Source organism: Seriola dumerili, unplaced genomic scaffold (assembly GCF_002260705.1).
Source record: "Seriola dumerili isolate Sdu_G_001 unplaced genomic scaffold, Sdu_1.0 BDQW01000018.1, whole genome shotgun sequence".
Taxonomy (NCBI): domain Eukaryota; kingdom Metazoa; phylum Chordata; class Actinopteri; order Carangiformes; family Carangidae; genus Seriola; species Seriola dumerili.
In genome coordinates this window covers 3,585,600-3,602,679 of record NW_019174273.1, presented here as the reverse complement: position 1 = coordinate 3,602,679, position 17,080 = coordinate 3,585,600, and the positions used below count along the sequence as shown (strand labels likewise).

Sequence of the window (17,080 nt, the reverse complement as noted above, 5' to 3'; positions counted from 1 at the left end):
AAATACTCCCCTTTCCTAACCACTTTCCCTTGACCTCTATGGAAAACGTCATGATATCAAAGAAAGATGTGAATTCATAAGAGAAATCTGACTGCACTTACACTCGTTTTTATTTTAGATAAATATATATTTTATTTATCCCCTCGGGGAAATTCGTTTGTCCATTAGCTCATTGGTGATAATTATAATAACAGTAAATAATTTTATACAGTGAACTGACATCAGAATAAATGAATATACAGTATTTATTAGGAACATTTACCTTCAGTGAGAATGAACAGGTGATACTATGTGAGACAGCAGAGGGCCCACCGTCTGTCTACACTGCAGAGTGCTAACTGTGGAGCATATTAACATCCAATGGAGTAAAGCAAACTCTTTCTAAAGTGTACTGATCAGTTTAACCAGGTTCTGCTCACAGTGCTGTGACTCAGGCTGAGGAGCAAATATCCATAGAGAAATATTAAAACAGAGGAGAGGCCTTCACATATAGAACAAGAAATGACTGTACAGAGAAGGATATTAAAAGTCCGTGTAGTTTTACATCTCCTCTCTCAGGCTTCTCTATGAAGCTCTAGTAACAACAGGTCGACGAGCCAATCAGAAGAGAGGAGGATCTGAGCCTATTTTCTGATTGGCTGACTGTTTTCTGAGTGATGTAATAAAAATAAGACAGATTTCAGGTAAAACACTCAGAGAAACCTACAGGCTGTTTGCATAGAACTGTGGACTGATACTTTCACAGTATTAACATAGAACCTAGACGTGCTTTATAATCAAACAACTCACGCACATCTAACCCTAACCCTATATGGGTCCTTTAAAGCACCTTCTTGTGAAACCATCATATTTCCTCTGCAGCATCAAAACTGAACATGAAAACTCCAACTAAAAGGAAGTAGAGCTCCAAAGAGGAAACAGATTAAATGATGAGAAGATTAAATGCGACATATTTGTTCGAGCTTGACTTTGTTCGAGCGTGTTTAGGAACTAAACACGCTCGAACAAAGTGACAAGACTGAACATGGAAACTCCACCTAAAAGGAAGTAGAGCTCCAAAGAGGAAGCAGATTAAATGATGAGAAGATTAAATGCAACATATTTGTTTGAGTGTGTTTAGTTCCCATTAGCCTTACTTCCTTAATTTCAGGTAAATTTAGCAGGAGTCGAGTTGATGCGCAGTGCTGAGTGTGCAGCCTGGAGAGTATAAAGGCAGAACTTCTCTGGTGAACACATGTTTCGGACTTTGCATCTAAGCACAAGGTAACAACCCAGCATTTATGTGTTACAGGTAGATTCATGCTTCAGGTGTGATGCTAACGCTGTCTTTTGTTGTGTCAAGCTTTCTGACATGTGTGAGCTGTAATATTTACGTGCTTGTGTGCTGAATTCTGACCCTGGTAGATCGCTGTAGGGTTGCATCAGTCTGAAGGCCAGAGCAAAAATTGGAGAAATTATTCTCTAACTTAACACTTGTACCAACCAAAAACGATCTTTCATGTACTTTGATGTATTTTTGAATTCCAGGTAGAAAATGAGAGCCGCCGTGTGCACCATCCTTCTCCTGCTGACTCTAGATCAAGGTATGCATGTTTTTATTCTTAGAGAGCTTAGTAATACGTCTAGATGCATGTTGGGCAATTTGTGTAATTATCATACTAAGGTAATTATCAGGTAAAAGTAAATATGCGGAGAATCACATGCTGTGGCCTTTACAGTCACTAGATCAGTGGTTCCCAACCTGTTGGATGGGGCCCTCTGGTGGGCTGCAAAGGTATTGCAAGTGGCCCATCACTGCGAGTCAATGATTAAGCCACTTTGCCACTTAACCATGTTTCCCCTGCTTTCAGTCTGTTTCTGGTGTTATCATTAAAAGAAACACAGCTCTGGGAAGGAATTATTTGGCCCCCACATTGTTACGGGGTCCACTCAAGTGAGTCATTCGTTGGAAAAAGGTTGGGGACTGCTCAAGATATTTGAAAGGTTAGAGAGTGAAGAAACACAAGAACGACTCGAGACAGATTTTCTAAGGAGCCATTAGCAGATGGTAAATTGTGGTCATAAAGGGATGAACAGCAACAATACTCACCACACCATCACACCACTACCACCAACCTGGACTGTTGACACACGCGCAGGTCGGGTCAATCGATTCAAACTCGGACCCTACCATCTGAGATATTCTGTTCGCTGCAGTTCGTAGAGAGTGGTTATCAGAGTAACCGCAGCCTTTCAGTCAGCTCCAACTCATTCACAAACATTTATTTTTTCATGGTCGATTTAATACATAACTCAGTTATGCCATATCTTGTGATGTGACAGTGACTTCCTGTTTATATAGCTGATTGTTTTTAATTGGATGTTTCCCAGCAACACATTATTAAGGCTTTTACGAGCTAAGAAATCCCTAACTTTGAGCCTAGTTGGTCGTAAAAAGTTAGTGATGGATTAATGAATAGTTGTTGCAGCCCATCCCCACTGTCTAATTTGCATTTTGTTATTGATCTCTTGCTATCTCTTCTTTTTTTTAAATGATTATACTGTATTTTTAAATGTGTTCTATTACAATACTTATTATTTTCATTCACTTATTTCTTTGCATATTATTCTGTTTCTTTATCTCCCTCTCTCTCTCTCTCTCTCTCTCTGTGTGTGTGTGTGTGTGTGTGCGTGTGTTTTGTTCCCAGGTGAGGCGTTGAAGTGCAACTTCTGTTTCTCAAAGGGAGGGTCCCTGTGCACGCCCACCAGCACCCAGACCTGTTCAGGGGTCGCTGACGCCTGCTCTGCTGTCATGATGCCGTACCCGCTGAGTAAGTCGGAAAGATTCTCACCTTTTCCCAATATTAATTAGCTTTTCATCACTCTCTTAATTCATTTATATTAAGTAATTAATAAAAAGAGGAGAGCTGAAATGATCTTTTAATTACATTAGGTGCTGTGTTGCAAACCTATTGGAGTGTGTTCATCTACAGAACCCAGGGCCAGTTGCATAAAATACCTCAGGATAAGATTTTCCTTAAATTCTAAGTTAAGGTTGCCTTAAAATAAAACAAAAGTTGCTCAAAACACTTTAAAAAAAGATTCTCGTTAAATTAAATTCCTTAAATGAAAACAGTTGCAAAAAACACCTTTAAGTCTTTTTCCTTAAAATGTTCAGTATTATACTTATTAGTATTGTTTAGTATTATACTCAAGGAATAAATTAAGGTCTTATAGTTTATGGGGCTTTTTAGGAAACCTTTTAAGAGATTCTGTGCAACACCTTTGAACTCCCTCAGCTAAAGAGAAATTAAACCTTAAGTATTGTACTCAAGTAGAAAAGTAAATGTATTTTGTGCAACCAGCCCCTGGTCTTTGGACTTTGTTCCCCATCACTTGAAGTAAATCATAAGGGATCTCTGGATGACCAGAAGACTACCTCAGTATTGTTTTCAACCTGTAATAAAACCAGTGGAAATAACAAACCAATCAACTAACATATATACCGATGTTATTCTAGACTCTTCGTTCCGTCAGTGCATGAGCATGGACGCGTGTCAGGGCTACATCGAAACACCAGGCGTGATCGCCAGGTGCTGCAGCACCGACCTCTGCAACTGAGCCTCCTCTTTGAGACCACGATGATGTCACAGATTTCTACGGTTCAGATTCTACTCTCTTGGTTTTAGATTGCTCGTTCACAACAATGTATGTTTGATCTCTGTGAGTGGAAAGTGACCCCACTGCAGCAGTGTCTCGTTAATGACACTAGATGGCAGTAGAGCACTGTACAGAGGGATGGTCCTCTTTAGCCACTGCAGCATTTGTGCCATTATTAAAAAACCAATAATAAAATTGAATGACATTTTGTTATCACAGTTTTGATATACTTTCCTTCTCTTCATGATGAATTTGAATGGCAAAGTGTTGAAGCTTATCATTTATTAAAGCCAAGTCATTTCACCTTCAGTTTCATAATGGATTATCTGTTGAGCAGAACATATGCAAATGCATTACATTTTTTTCAGTCACAGGCAAAGATCAGTGGAAATAGAGATAAATGTGTTCTCCTTTGTGCGGGCGGCCGCTCTCATGAGCTGATGGCTCGGCCTGTCACTCGTAACAGTGACTTACGATTTAAAGGCTGTTGTAAATTTGTCTGTAAAGCAGATACAGTCAATGTGGGGAAAGGGTTTCTGCTCCAAAATGTTCTAGAAAAAAAAAAAAATATATATATAACCCACATTTATGTATGTATGCTTGTATTGTAGACATATGTTACATCAATATATATCAATCCCACAGCCTATCAGTATATACTGATATTATAAACAGTAGGGTCCAAAAATCTGAGATCACTTTTAGCTATACATGTTTAAAACAAATGCGAAATTAACAAGAAAAACATATCTAAACATATAGATGTTTTAACACGTATGTTGTTTTATTAAACTTGCATAAATTTATTGAATAGAAAACATATGTGTTCTATGTAAACATTTATCACATATTTTTAATATATATACATATACATTTTACCATGGGTATATCAAATTTATTATAAACTTATATATTCATATATCCAGAGGATGTATATATGTGATAATAATATATCTCCTTATAGGTGACATATATGGCAACATCTCTCTTGATATAGGGACATATATGTCATATATTACATTTTTTTACGGGTACACTTTGACACAGCTCTTCAGGTAGGTTGTTCTAAGTACCTTGGAGAACCTGCCTCAGTTCTTCAGCATTTTTATGTGATCCCAGACTGACTCCATGGTGGTGTTCTTCCTGTCGCTTGTTGCCATGCTGCAGAACAAATTTGGGACCAATCAGACGCCTCCTTAATGGTATTCATTAGCAGTTTAGAAAAGTCGTTTTTAAAAGATAGTCTTGGTTGGTCATGGTTGCTACGTGCTTTGAGTAGTGATTGAAACAATAAAACTGGGCTTCATATTTAAGTGTAAAGAGCTTCGATCTCCAGAACAGTCTCGGAACAGGTCGAGATGCCTCTATGTGCTGGTATTCAGAACACGTCCAGCAGGGAGGAGGCCCCGGGGGCAGAGCTGGAGGGAGGGCATATCCCATCTGGCCTGTGACTGTCTCAGGATCCACTATGAGCAGATGGAGGGGGCGTTGCACATCTGGGCTGAGCTGCTTTGTTTGCTGCCACTGCTACCGGACAGAAAAAAATTGGAGGTTTGGATGGACGACCTGGAGGTTAAATTAATTCTTTCAACCAAAAACCTTGGAAAACCGATCTGTGATGCCATGTTAAATAATCACCAACAGATAATCCTATAATCATGTAGCGCACAAACTTCCATCAGGACCGATCCTGGAGAGAAACCCCCGAATGTGGACTCCCTCCTCCCCACCACACGCTCAGTAAAACCACAGGAAAATGACCAACCTCCTTCTTTATGAGGTGTACCCCATTAAGTGGGGCTTCCCTTCTGTAACAAGTGCCTGAGAGCAGTGTGGAAATACCATTCAGCTGTCTGCGTGGAGCCTGGAGGACCCCACACTGAAAACTGGGATTCCACCAGAAACTCATGCAGAGAGGAAGACACGCACACAATGGAAAAACAATGGAAAACGTGATGGGAAATCTGCAACAGATTCCTGTGGGTTTTCTTAGGCAGCTATAAATACACATTCTGAAACAACTCCTGTTTGATATTCATCTGCCATACAGCTAAATATATTATTTTTTATCCGTTAACATTGTATTCACTGTTGCAACACTTTATTATGACCCACAGTTATACTTCATTGTCAGGTGACCTCTAGTGGCCGTGGTAAATTATGATGGGAGCAAAGGAGGAATCAGTTTGGTCAATCAAAGTTGGTGTTAGGATGGATGGTTCGACAAAACCCAGGGCAGTTCATTTGCTTTTTGAAACCAATAGTCGATATTGTTTGTTTTATCCATGCCACAACATCAACTGCATGTTATTGTACCCATGAAGACGAAGGTCCTCTTACCTTGAGCAAGTACTTCTTTTGACCCACACCATGATCTGTCCCTAAACCTAACCAAGTAGTTTTTGTGCGTAAACCTATTACCATTCCATATGCTTAACCATGTGTTTATTTTTGTAACCATGACAATGAAGGTCCGGTGGGGGTATTTCAAGAGATGCTCCCATTGGTCATATCAAACACTGTCACGATCTGACCCTTTGTGCGGTATCACACCTGGACTCTTTGTAGTATTTCCTGTTTTATCTTGAAATCACTCACCTTATATGTTTTTTACTTCCTGGCTTTGTGTTTTTCTTTGTATATCCTTCATTTGCCACAACATTATCATTTGCCTCTACTATATGTTTCCCCGTTTCTACCTTTACCTGTGTTTGGACTGTTCGTCTGTGCTTCATTACGTCTTTTTGTCTGTTTGAGACTACCTTCTGTGTTTTTGACCCCTGCCTGCCTCACCCTGTTGTGACCCTTTTGTTCGGTTTTGTTTCATAAATCACTCAACTTTGCCTCTGGAGTCCTCCAGACCTTCAGACAAGTCAGATGCACAGAGGTCATATTTATATAAATGTTGCAGGTGCTATAAACGTTAGGTACAATTTTCCTAATCAACGTCCAATGACTGAAATGTTGTCAATCAAAAGAATTCAAGTGATCAGCTGTATGTGGGATTCCAAGTCCTGGCTTAGATACCTGAAGCGTAGATTTCACATTTCCCCTTTTGACAAAACTACAACATTATATCATATCATTATTATTATTATATCATTATTTGATTCTATTCCCAACACTAACTGTGTTTACTTTCTGTGATAGAGAGGAATATTCATGGTGGTGCAGAAGGTCTTTCTTCAATTTCCTCCAGCTTGCAGGAGAAAACTCGAACAACCCAAGCTGACCAACTGGTCGAATGAAGACAATAAGATTGGTCTTATTGTCTTCATTTCGGTTTAAGTGTGTTAGAAGAGATGTTAATGTTAACTTGTGTTGCCTTCCCTGACTGAACTGTGTTTGACATTTTGGAAAAAAAAGGCCAGTTTTAGCCCCAGCAAACTGGCATACACAAGTGAACACACAATGAGTCAATTACAACGTCATAGTGTTTTGTTTTTATTTGTGAAACAGTAAGTCAGGCTCACAGTGGGGAGCTCAGAGGGATTTTCTTCTTCCTGTTGTGGGTGGACCACCAGAGCATCAGACGCTCGCTTCATTCACAAAAAACACCTCAGAGATTTGGTTGTTTGGCTCCGTGTCAGTTTCCTCCAGTGGGTGTACCAAGAAAGATTCAGTGAACAGTTGACATCGTTGGGTTGACAACACCTCATTGCCTTGTAGTCTACGAGAGTGTAATGAACCTGACTCTCTGAATCAGAGGTAAAAACTCTCAGCTGCAAAGCCTCATTAGGATAAAGACATAGCACCATAAAACCTGAGAGGGAGCACCACAGTATGAGTGTGTTTGTAAATGCGATGGGAAATACAGGCAACTTGTTAACACTGCAGGATTCTCCAGCAGTGCAAACGGGGCCCCTTGTGCCAGGCATGAGAGAACTGACAACCCGAGGAGGATCTCTTCAGAGTTTCCAAAACGTCATGTTTTCTTCTTCCCTCAGGCAGGGAAAGCAGCGGTGCCCTGCCTGCTTATGAGAGATATGTTTGTGGTTACTTTAATAGAGGAGTCCATAAAAATGCTGTTGTTTTGTAGCTACCAGCGAACATTACAGCTGGGATTCCCTGGAAAATACACCTCCCCCCCCTCAAAATTGGCTGCACCGAGGAGAAAACACTCTCACTCTCCTGGAAAAAGTTCCACCTGTGTGTAAAATCACAGATTCTCCAACATAAATGTTTCCTCTACATTAATAGAACAGCAAGAGGTGTGAGCTTGCCCGTGTGCTACAACATCTGGCCTCACCACAAAATAAAACCACTGGAAATGTGCCATAAAGCTTATGAACTATTGTAAGATAACAAGTACTGCTAATGTTGTTGCAGCACGTTCTATGATCGTCATAGTAGATTGTAGTTGTCATCAGTCCTCAGTATTTAATTATAAGGTTTCTATGGATTCCTAACAGAGCTAATGTTAATTCAAACAGTCATAAAGATCAGCTTAAAAGTTCCTTCACCAAAATGAAAATGTGAGTATGGGAGTTTGATGTTGATCTTGCGGAACAGTATCCACCCATCCTTCCTTTAGCTATAGTACTTATCCTTTAGGGTCGTGGGGTCTGGAGCCAATCCAGGCTTACATCGGATGGGGTACACCCTGGACAGGTCGCCTGTCCATTGTGAGGGTGACACATAGAGACGAACAACTGTGCAGTTGCATGTCGTTGGGGGGAAGCCAAACTACCTTGAGGAAACTACTACTCAGGTACGAGGAGAGCATGCGAACCTTACTCAGAGCGGCCCCAGTGGGCCGGCAGGTTCAGACACAGAGTCACACCTCCAATCTGATTTCTTTGACTGGACTCCAGGTTTGATAACTCCTAAATCCAGCTAGCTTTTGTTGTTAGCGGTTCAAGCTATACACTGATAATGTTTGAACAATGTTTCCAATATGGACAAGAACAACACACTGATTGGTGTTAATTGGTTAAAATAGATTCTGTTTGTTCATTATTGTAGCAAAGATAAAGATTTGAATATATTTGAAGTAAAATTTAAATATAAATGTCTTCTGAATCAGGGTTAGGGTTAGGAGGATAGACAGAGGGAGGTGGATGGGGTAGTTCTGGGGATGCACTCCAAGCCAAAGGGTACAAGAAGTTGATGAGGAGAATCCTATCTTGACTTAGGACCTGGACAGATACCACTAAATCAATAAGATCCCATGGAACTCCCTTGGCTGCATAGTCTTAAAGTCAGAAAGAGTCAGCCAAAACAACAAACCATGCAACACCACAACGAGAGTGGAGGGGACTGGACGGAGAGACTGAATGACCACAGGTAACACCAGACCAAAAACACTCATAGCCTCAACAGACGGTGTCATCTGTCAGTGCATGGCACAAATGTGATGCCATGATTTTATTGGCATTTTTTAGGGGCAATGCTTCTCTACCTCCTGACATCGGTCCTTGCCCAAATCGTCCATGCTTGACCCCAAGCACACATTATGGCTTGTAGGATGATTTCTCAACAGTCATTGGTGCAATATTCCAGCATATCAATGTCCTGGCCCATGGATCACAATCTTTTTTTTTTCAGAACACAAGATGAACCAGCTAATAGTGTATAATTCTTTTTTGTCTTTTCCATTAGAAATGACTAATTTGAAAACAAAGTCTGTATATTAGGCTTCCACTGAAGCCCATTAATTAAATGATAATTGAAAACCTTAAAATAAGACGGTTTGACTTATTTAGTTGAACTTTCAGCAAAGATGTAAAAAAAAAAATAAATAAATAACACAGCAATGTTCTTAATGGCAACCATTTTCAATTTTTTACTGTTATTACATGACAGAAAATATACAAAAATAGACAGAACAATATGAGATGAATAAAAAATAATAGAAAAAACTGCTTTTATTGATTCAGCTATATTTAAGAACTGAATAATGAAAGTGCCCCTGATGAAACTCTGCCTCTGGGACTCCTAAAAGTTTTCAGTTTTATGATACCTACAGCTGATAGTTTATTACACTGAGTAAATACTATATATTTGTCTTTCCAAAGCATCATGAACTTCAGTCCGTGCATCACATCAGGTGCTGAGTCTGGCTCAGCATCCTGACCTAACTGTGTATACGCCTAGATCTCATAGCTCCTCCCTTGGCTATATAACTTCCAGTTTAGCCGGACTCCCATCAGATTTACTCCCCCACTAACCTCCTGTCTCCCAGCCCCACTGCCGGAGAAGAGATGCTGTCCCTGTGGATTATTTTCCTCCTCGGCTCCGGCGTCTGCGCCAGGAAGCAGCACGCGGACACTGACGGTGATGATGAGTCGTGGCCGGAGAGCGTTTCCCGGGCGAGGTGCGCGTCGCGGTGCCTCAGCCTGCATAGCGTGGCCGCGCTGACCACATCGCAGCAGGTAAGGACACCGGAGCGCTTAAAGTGATTCAGACTGAGGTTGATGGAACTTTTCACAGCCATTAAAATAAAATAATAGTCAGAAGGTTTAAGGGCCAAATAATAAGTTTATGGCAACTTTAAAGGGCCATGGTATATTCAATTTTTATCTAATTACAAATCACTTTTTATTTTGTTTTGGATGTTTTTACCTTTTTGGAAGCATGTCTGAGTTTGAAAGGAGCAACTCATGTAGTTATGGTGTTGTAGATTTAAATTACACTTAAATGGAAATTCCATTGGAAGTGGATTAGAAACAACCATGAAGTTTACTGTGGTGGTTTACCACAGTCATGGTCAGTCCACAGTAAAAGCAAACAAACAATAACACTGGTATGGTCCTTTAATTTGTTTGCCGTCATTACAGCCTTGTTTTGGACTGATCTTTTTTAAATACTAAGGTCATCAGCTTTAAGTCCAGTAATTTAAATATGGAATCAGCCTATAAAATATCCACCACCTGTCATCCCCTCTAGTATTTGTCTGGTGAGTCTCTGCTTATAAGAATCAGTAACTCAAATTAGATATAGATTAAATAAATCAGGGTTTTAGCAGAGATTTAAATATCACAAGATACAGCCAATGTCAGAATGATAATATTATAATATGTATTATTATACAGTATAACCTCTTCAAAGCTGATGTAAAGGTGTAAATCCAGGGGAAGACATACTAAAAGTTTTTGACTGATAAGGGTCATAGCAGACCATAAGGCTTGTCATCATCATTATATAATTCATTCAGATCCCTCCTCTGTCAGTAACTGTCTCCTCACACACACATACACATATACAGTGCAGAGTCCGCTCTGTGCTGCAGGCTCCAGCAGCATTTCTTAACACTCACTTAGACCAATTCTGACTGCACAGGGTGACGGTCCAGTCCAGAAATCAGACTAAATCATGAGCTGCGACTCTGTGGTGCGGCCTTGATGCTCTATTATCTCCACTAAACCAAGAGGTGAACCGCTCCCGGATTCAGCTCCAAGTCCTCAGAACTGCAACTCAGAACAGTAGGCAGCATTCAGGGGAAGTGAGTGAGTGATAAATTTGTGAGGCTCTGATGTCAAATCATTGAAACACACCCACGCTGACCTCATGGATATGTGGGATGGGGTGGTATCGCTGTTGCCCTCGCTCGTCCCGTCATAGATAATGTGTCCTCAGAGACAATATGCCTCTGTTGCTGCTATATTTTATTACTCAGAAAAAAAAGTTGTCACCCTCTATATGCCAGTCAGTGACTAAATCATCCCGTGGCCCCCAGAGTGGGACAGGGGAACATGGAGCATGCTGGGTATTTATTGTGTGACAGTGCTGTGGAGAAACCCCACATTTCTAAAGGCGCCAAAGTCACCGTCTCGTCTACACTGTTCACATTTTTATATCCCTACTGAAGACATGAAACTGAGCATCATTGGTACTTTTTTTCCTAGTATGAAAGACCCGACTTCCTCCATGTCTGCTGGCTGCAGACTCCATGGGATTATCCATCAGATCCACTACCTGCTGCTGGTTTGTGATGCACCATTTAAAGCGTCACTGTTCGTCAACCAAACTGCTTTTCATATAGTCGAAGACTGTAAAGTACATTTGGTTTGCACCCAGCTAGAAAAATTAAACTTCTGTCGCAATGCTGGCCCATATACCCGCGTCCTCGGCCTGAGTCTGGCCCATATACTTCCACATTTATCCTCCGACATTGACTGACATAGGGAAGATTTTCTGTGTTTGCACCGTAATTGGTCCAGATGTGGAAGCAGCATCTGACAGTCATGCTGTATATAGGCCAGATTCGGGCCGTGGAACCAGGTGTTTACTCGGCCAGAAGAAAACAAGCATGTGGCCTGAGTGTGGGCCGGATTTATTTTGCCACCTGTGTGGTATTTTGTTTTAATCCAAACTTAATTAAGAAAATGCAGTAAAATTACTACATTTTCACACACCAAATAAATACAGTTGCCATGCAGTGCACTATGGGAGTTTTCTCTGCTTGACTTGACGGCTTTAAGACATTCGGCAATATTCACCTGTTTACCTCACCTGTTTAGGTTCATCTGGTGTGTTTGATGATCTCTACAACCACCAATCAAGTCAATTATCAGTAATTAATCAGTCACATCGTCCCTACATGTTATCACTGCTGCCTGGTCAGCTCCTTTCCTTCAGCTCCACTGAAGCGTAGTGTAATAATCTGCAGCTCAGTTAGTCCTGAGGAAGTTCAGAGAGAGGAAGAGACCTTCACTTCACTCGTCCCCCACCCCCCTCCACCCCCTACCCCTCCACCCCCAGAGGAGACAATTTAACTCAGCTCTCCATCAATCACGCTCTATTTATTTATTGACAGAGCAAATGTCAGTGTTTGAAAGGCCACATGCTCTCATCTCATCAGCAGTGCCCACAGCAGCAGCCTGTATCCCCTCCATCTTTCAACCTCAGTCTTTAGTCATCATTATGGCTCCTCCAATATTTTGTAACTATTAATAATACATTCAGATTTGAGTACAGGTGAGAAATTGATGTGATCTTTTAACATAGGAAACAAGCATACGATGTGGTCCAGCGGCAACACTATAACACTAACACTAACTATCATTGGCTTATCACATAGTGATAGACCTTGTTTTTATATATATAGTCACATCTTTTCAGCTAAATTCTACTGTTTTGGAAATGATTTCTTCCCACTTGTAATACATCTTCCTAAACCTAACTAAGCCATGATTGTTTATAATTGTAACCACGGTGACAAAGGTCTGGTACGCCACTATCAGAACACTGCGTGTTTATTATTGTAACCATGACAATCAAGGTCCTGCATGGTGCACTATTTCAGGAGACACTCCTATGGGTCGTATCAGAGGGTCGGAACAAATGACCTGGAGACCCTGGAGAACCGAATTTGGATTTATCCGCTGCTGATAATAGTCCCCAACAAATGCTCTATTTCCTCCTGTTTGATGAACATTTGTTTCATTAACAGGCTTGGAGCCACAGACAGTCAGACAGTATTGAAACGGACTAACACATGGTTGGTTTTGGTTAGGAATACACTGGTGTGTGTTTATTTAACACTTTTTAAAAATCCAAGAGATCAAAACACAGGAGTGCTGATTAATCTATTGTTCCACTGTCTCCTGCGGCCTGACCAGTGATCCTGGATCTGGACTCATTAGTTTTCAGCAAACGGCCTCAGGCTTCACAGCAGGGAGCCATGAAGGACAGTCAGTTCCACAAACTGGAGAGGAGAAACACTCCTTTGTCTTTATACAGTGTGAACTCTGTAGCTGTGTGATGTTCTCTCGACAAACTGTAATTATATCGCCTGCCTCTGAACTGTGACAGCACAGGAACCTATAATTAGGGAATTAAAATGTGTTCCTCTGCACTTAATTCAATTAGACCAACTTATTCATTTGTGTCTCCCTCTTTTTTTCCCCTCTTTAGAATAATGGATCATTGGGCTGGTGTCAGAATCATAAACAGTGTGCAAAGGTAAGTGGCGTCCAGGCTTTTTTGGATGCATTCTGCATTGATTCTGTTTCAGTGTTTCTTAGCTGCTGGAAGTATTCAGAGACAAAACCAAAACCAAAAATGAGTCATTATCACCAAAATTCTCAAAATGACTGTGTAGACTGTTGTCCATTGGGAGTAAAAGAGGAAGTGAAAAGGTCCAATATTAAAAATAAATAAAGGTAGATGTCCGTTTGTTGTTTGATTATAAAGCAGGTCTAGGTTCTATATTAATACAGTGAAAGTAGATAGATAGATAGATAGATGGAAAGATAGATAGATAGATACCTTATTGCACACAACCTGTATTCAGAAACTGAGCCTTAAAACCAGCCATCAGGACTTCCTGAACTTTGTGTTGTCACAACAAAGCAATCACTGCCTTTAAACCCCTCCCACCTGGACCCACCATGCAATCCTTGCAGGATTTGGTTTCTCTCAGTGTTTTACCTGAAATCTGCTATATTTTTATTGGATCACTCATAAAAACAGTCAGCCAATCAGAAGAGAGGCTTAGATCCTCTCTTCCATCCAATCCCCTTCCATTCAATTGCCTAAATAATTAACATACGGACACCAATATAAATAAATAAATGTAGAAATGAATAAATGTAGAAATACATAAATACATTTTGAAATGCATAAATATAGAAATGAATATATTAATAAATGTAGTAATAAAGAAATACCATTGTTCATTACTAAAATGTATTTATTTTGCATTTATTTATGTATTAGTTTATCCATACTATTTTTCAACCTTCATAATTCCATCCCCTCTATTGGCTCATTGTTAGTAAAGCTTAAAAGAGAAGCCTGAGAGAGGAGGTGTAAAACTACACTGAGATGGTTTTTGGTTCTTAAAACCACAAATATATTCTCTTATCGATCAACACTTCAAAATAAAACACAGGAAAATAGTGTTACATAGGACCTTTAACTTTAACATATGGGACCTTTAACTTTAAAGTGCTTTTCTTGTCTACACCTAGAATCTCTGCCTCCAATAGCAACATCTTGTACTTTTAAATATAAATATAAATGGTTCTTAAAACCACAAATATATCTTCTTATCGATCAACACTAACATGGGAGGCTACTGTTTGTTTCCTGTTTCCTTTTAAAAGTCCAGCTTCAGGCTTAGACTCTTAGACTGTTGACATTATTTCTGACTGCTGTGAAACCAGGATGTCACGTTTGCTTCGTTACTATGACAACCAGCAACTGTGAGCTGTCATCATCCATCTTTAGCTGCTGCTACAGAGTTTTTTTTTTCTAATGTGGTGATTTTGATGTTTGAACTCACACTATGAAAATGAATAAATCAAGGGAGGCAATTAAAATGTACCTGCACTGTACACACACTTTAACAAGGCTGTTGCACAGTGTGTTTCTAAATGTTTCACATCAGTCCACCGAGACAGGTGTGTGGGAGTGAGGGTGTTTTCAGGTGTAATAAATCACTCTGCCTCCATGTGTTAGTGTATGTGTGAGTGTGAACCTTGCTGGATGCATGTTTGCAGGCACGTGTGTGTGTGTGTGTGTGTTTGGTGCAATAAATCACCCCTCATGCTAAGCGGTGACAACATGTATGTGTGTGTGTGTGTGTGCTGCAGTGGTTATTACTCATGCCTCTGCTGTGCCATTTATCACCAAACTCTGCCCTTTGCTCTCGGACATCCTATACATCTCTGCAGTTTCCCTGCTAATACACCAACACTCATGAAGGAGGCAGACAGTAATAGATGGGATACATGCTTGGCCCCTCCCTCTTATGATATTATGTTAATACTGTAAAACTTCCCCTGATAACTTTTATGAAATGATGCTCAGATAATTTCATTTCAGAGTCCCCACATGGGTGATTGTCCTCTCCTGCAGTGGTGGAGACATTAACAGGCCCGAGCAGCCTCTCGCTTTGGTAACTGTGTGATCCCAGTGATGAGTAATTGTGATGACATGTTAGCACATCAGACATCTCTCCAGCTGCATTATTAAGAGCCTGTAAAGTGAGATATCTGGGGCCCTTTAATGAACGATCACAGGGAGGAAACGTTTTCATGGCAGCGTGAATTAGTTCATGATATCAGATACCATGTACATATATTTGAAATTAAAATTCAATATATGTACATATATTGAAATTCAGTATAGAATTATATATTTATTGAATTTCAATATATGTACATCATTATATATATATATATATATATATATATACATGTATAGCCTGTACAAATATTATGTATGTATGCTTAACTTGTAGACCTATATGATATAAACATACTGTATATCCATCTCAAACCTGTATAACCTGTATAATATATGTTGATATTATATACAGTAGGGTCCAAAAGTCTGAACGCAAAATAATATATATAAAATATATCAAATAAAATATCAACACATACAATTCATGTTATGTTATGTATGTTGTTGAAATAAATTTGCATATGTAAATTAGATATATATCATTAACATATATGGTTGCAACATGTTATGTATGTGTACAAATTTTACTATGGGTATTTCATATATGTTATAAACTTATATCTTCATATATCCAGAGGATGTATATATGTATGTATATAGGTGAGATAAACATCACTCTCGATATATAAGGACATACATATATATCATATTTGTTACATTTCTGTATGATGCAGCTACTCTTTTAAACTGTGAAAATACAAATATAAAGGCATCTGCCTGTTTATAATTTGAATAATACAACTTTTATTAATTGCACAGACTTTAACTATAAAAGTATATGAGAGGAGACCAGTTAAAAAAAAAGTTTTAAAGGTCATGGCCATATTTTGTGTAATTTACAGTATCACTGAACAGTTGTAAACCTGTTGACACAGAAATGATCATTTTAAACATGGTGTCTGTTTCAGTATTTCTGTGCTAGACTATCTTTAACACAGATAATCTTTTTTTTTTTGTGGCTACAGGCCAAGTGGGACACGACTCAGTTGTCGTACTGATTGAATTAGTGATGTGGAAATCGACATTATACTTAATTTAATTGCTGTACTGGGCCACTCAGGTAATTCCACCCCTTCAGTGTTTTTATTAGCAGTGTCTCTTTGCATGTGATTATCACTGTTTTGAGACTTGGCTATTATTAGAATTCCAACTTTTATATTAGAATTTTACATTTGCTTTATTCCATCAGTTCAGTTTATTCCGACTAATGAAGTACATTTACTTGAGTACTGTTGCTTTTGACCCCATCACATCTATGAAGTATTCTTACTTTGAAACAGAGCTTTTAGTCAGCTGAATGAATGTTATTTTATTTTGAAAAATGCGACAGACTATATCTTAAGCCTATCTTTGAAATTTTAGAAATAAGGAAATATTCCTTTTGTTTTAGATGTCTGCTGATTTTACCATGACCAAACATCATCTTTGTACACCTCTGCTATACAGGTGTAGTTGAGATCAATGAAGGCTGAATTTGAAGATGAGTGTAATCCAACCCATGAGCACCGAGTACTCATGTAATAAT

General features: G+C 39.4%; 1 protein-coding gene across 1 annotated transcript in view; it reads left to right on the top strand.

Annotated features, from left to right (window-relative positions):
- The first annotated feature begins 8,869 nt into the window (after nucleotides 1-8,869).
- Nucleotides 8,870-17,080, top strand: part of LOC111232356 (anosmin-1-like) — a 19,704-nt gene continuing 11,493 nt past the window's right edge. Inside the window, exons 1-3 of the mRNA XM_022759830.1 lie at nucleotides 8,870-8,925; nucleotides 9,824-10,013; nucleotides 13,498-13,545. Of these exons, the coding sequence (XP_022615551.1) occupies nucleotides 8,870-8,925; nucleotides 9,824-10,013; nucleotides 13,498-13,545 (294 nt within the window). The remainder of the gene's footprint in view (nucleotides 8,926-9,823; nucleotides 10,014-13,497; nucleotides 13,546-17,080) is intronic.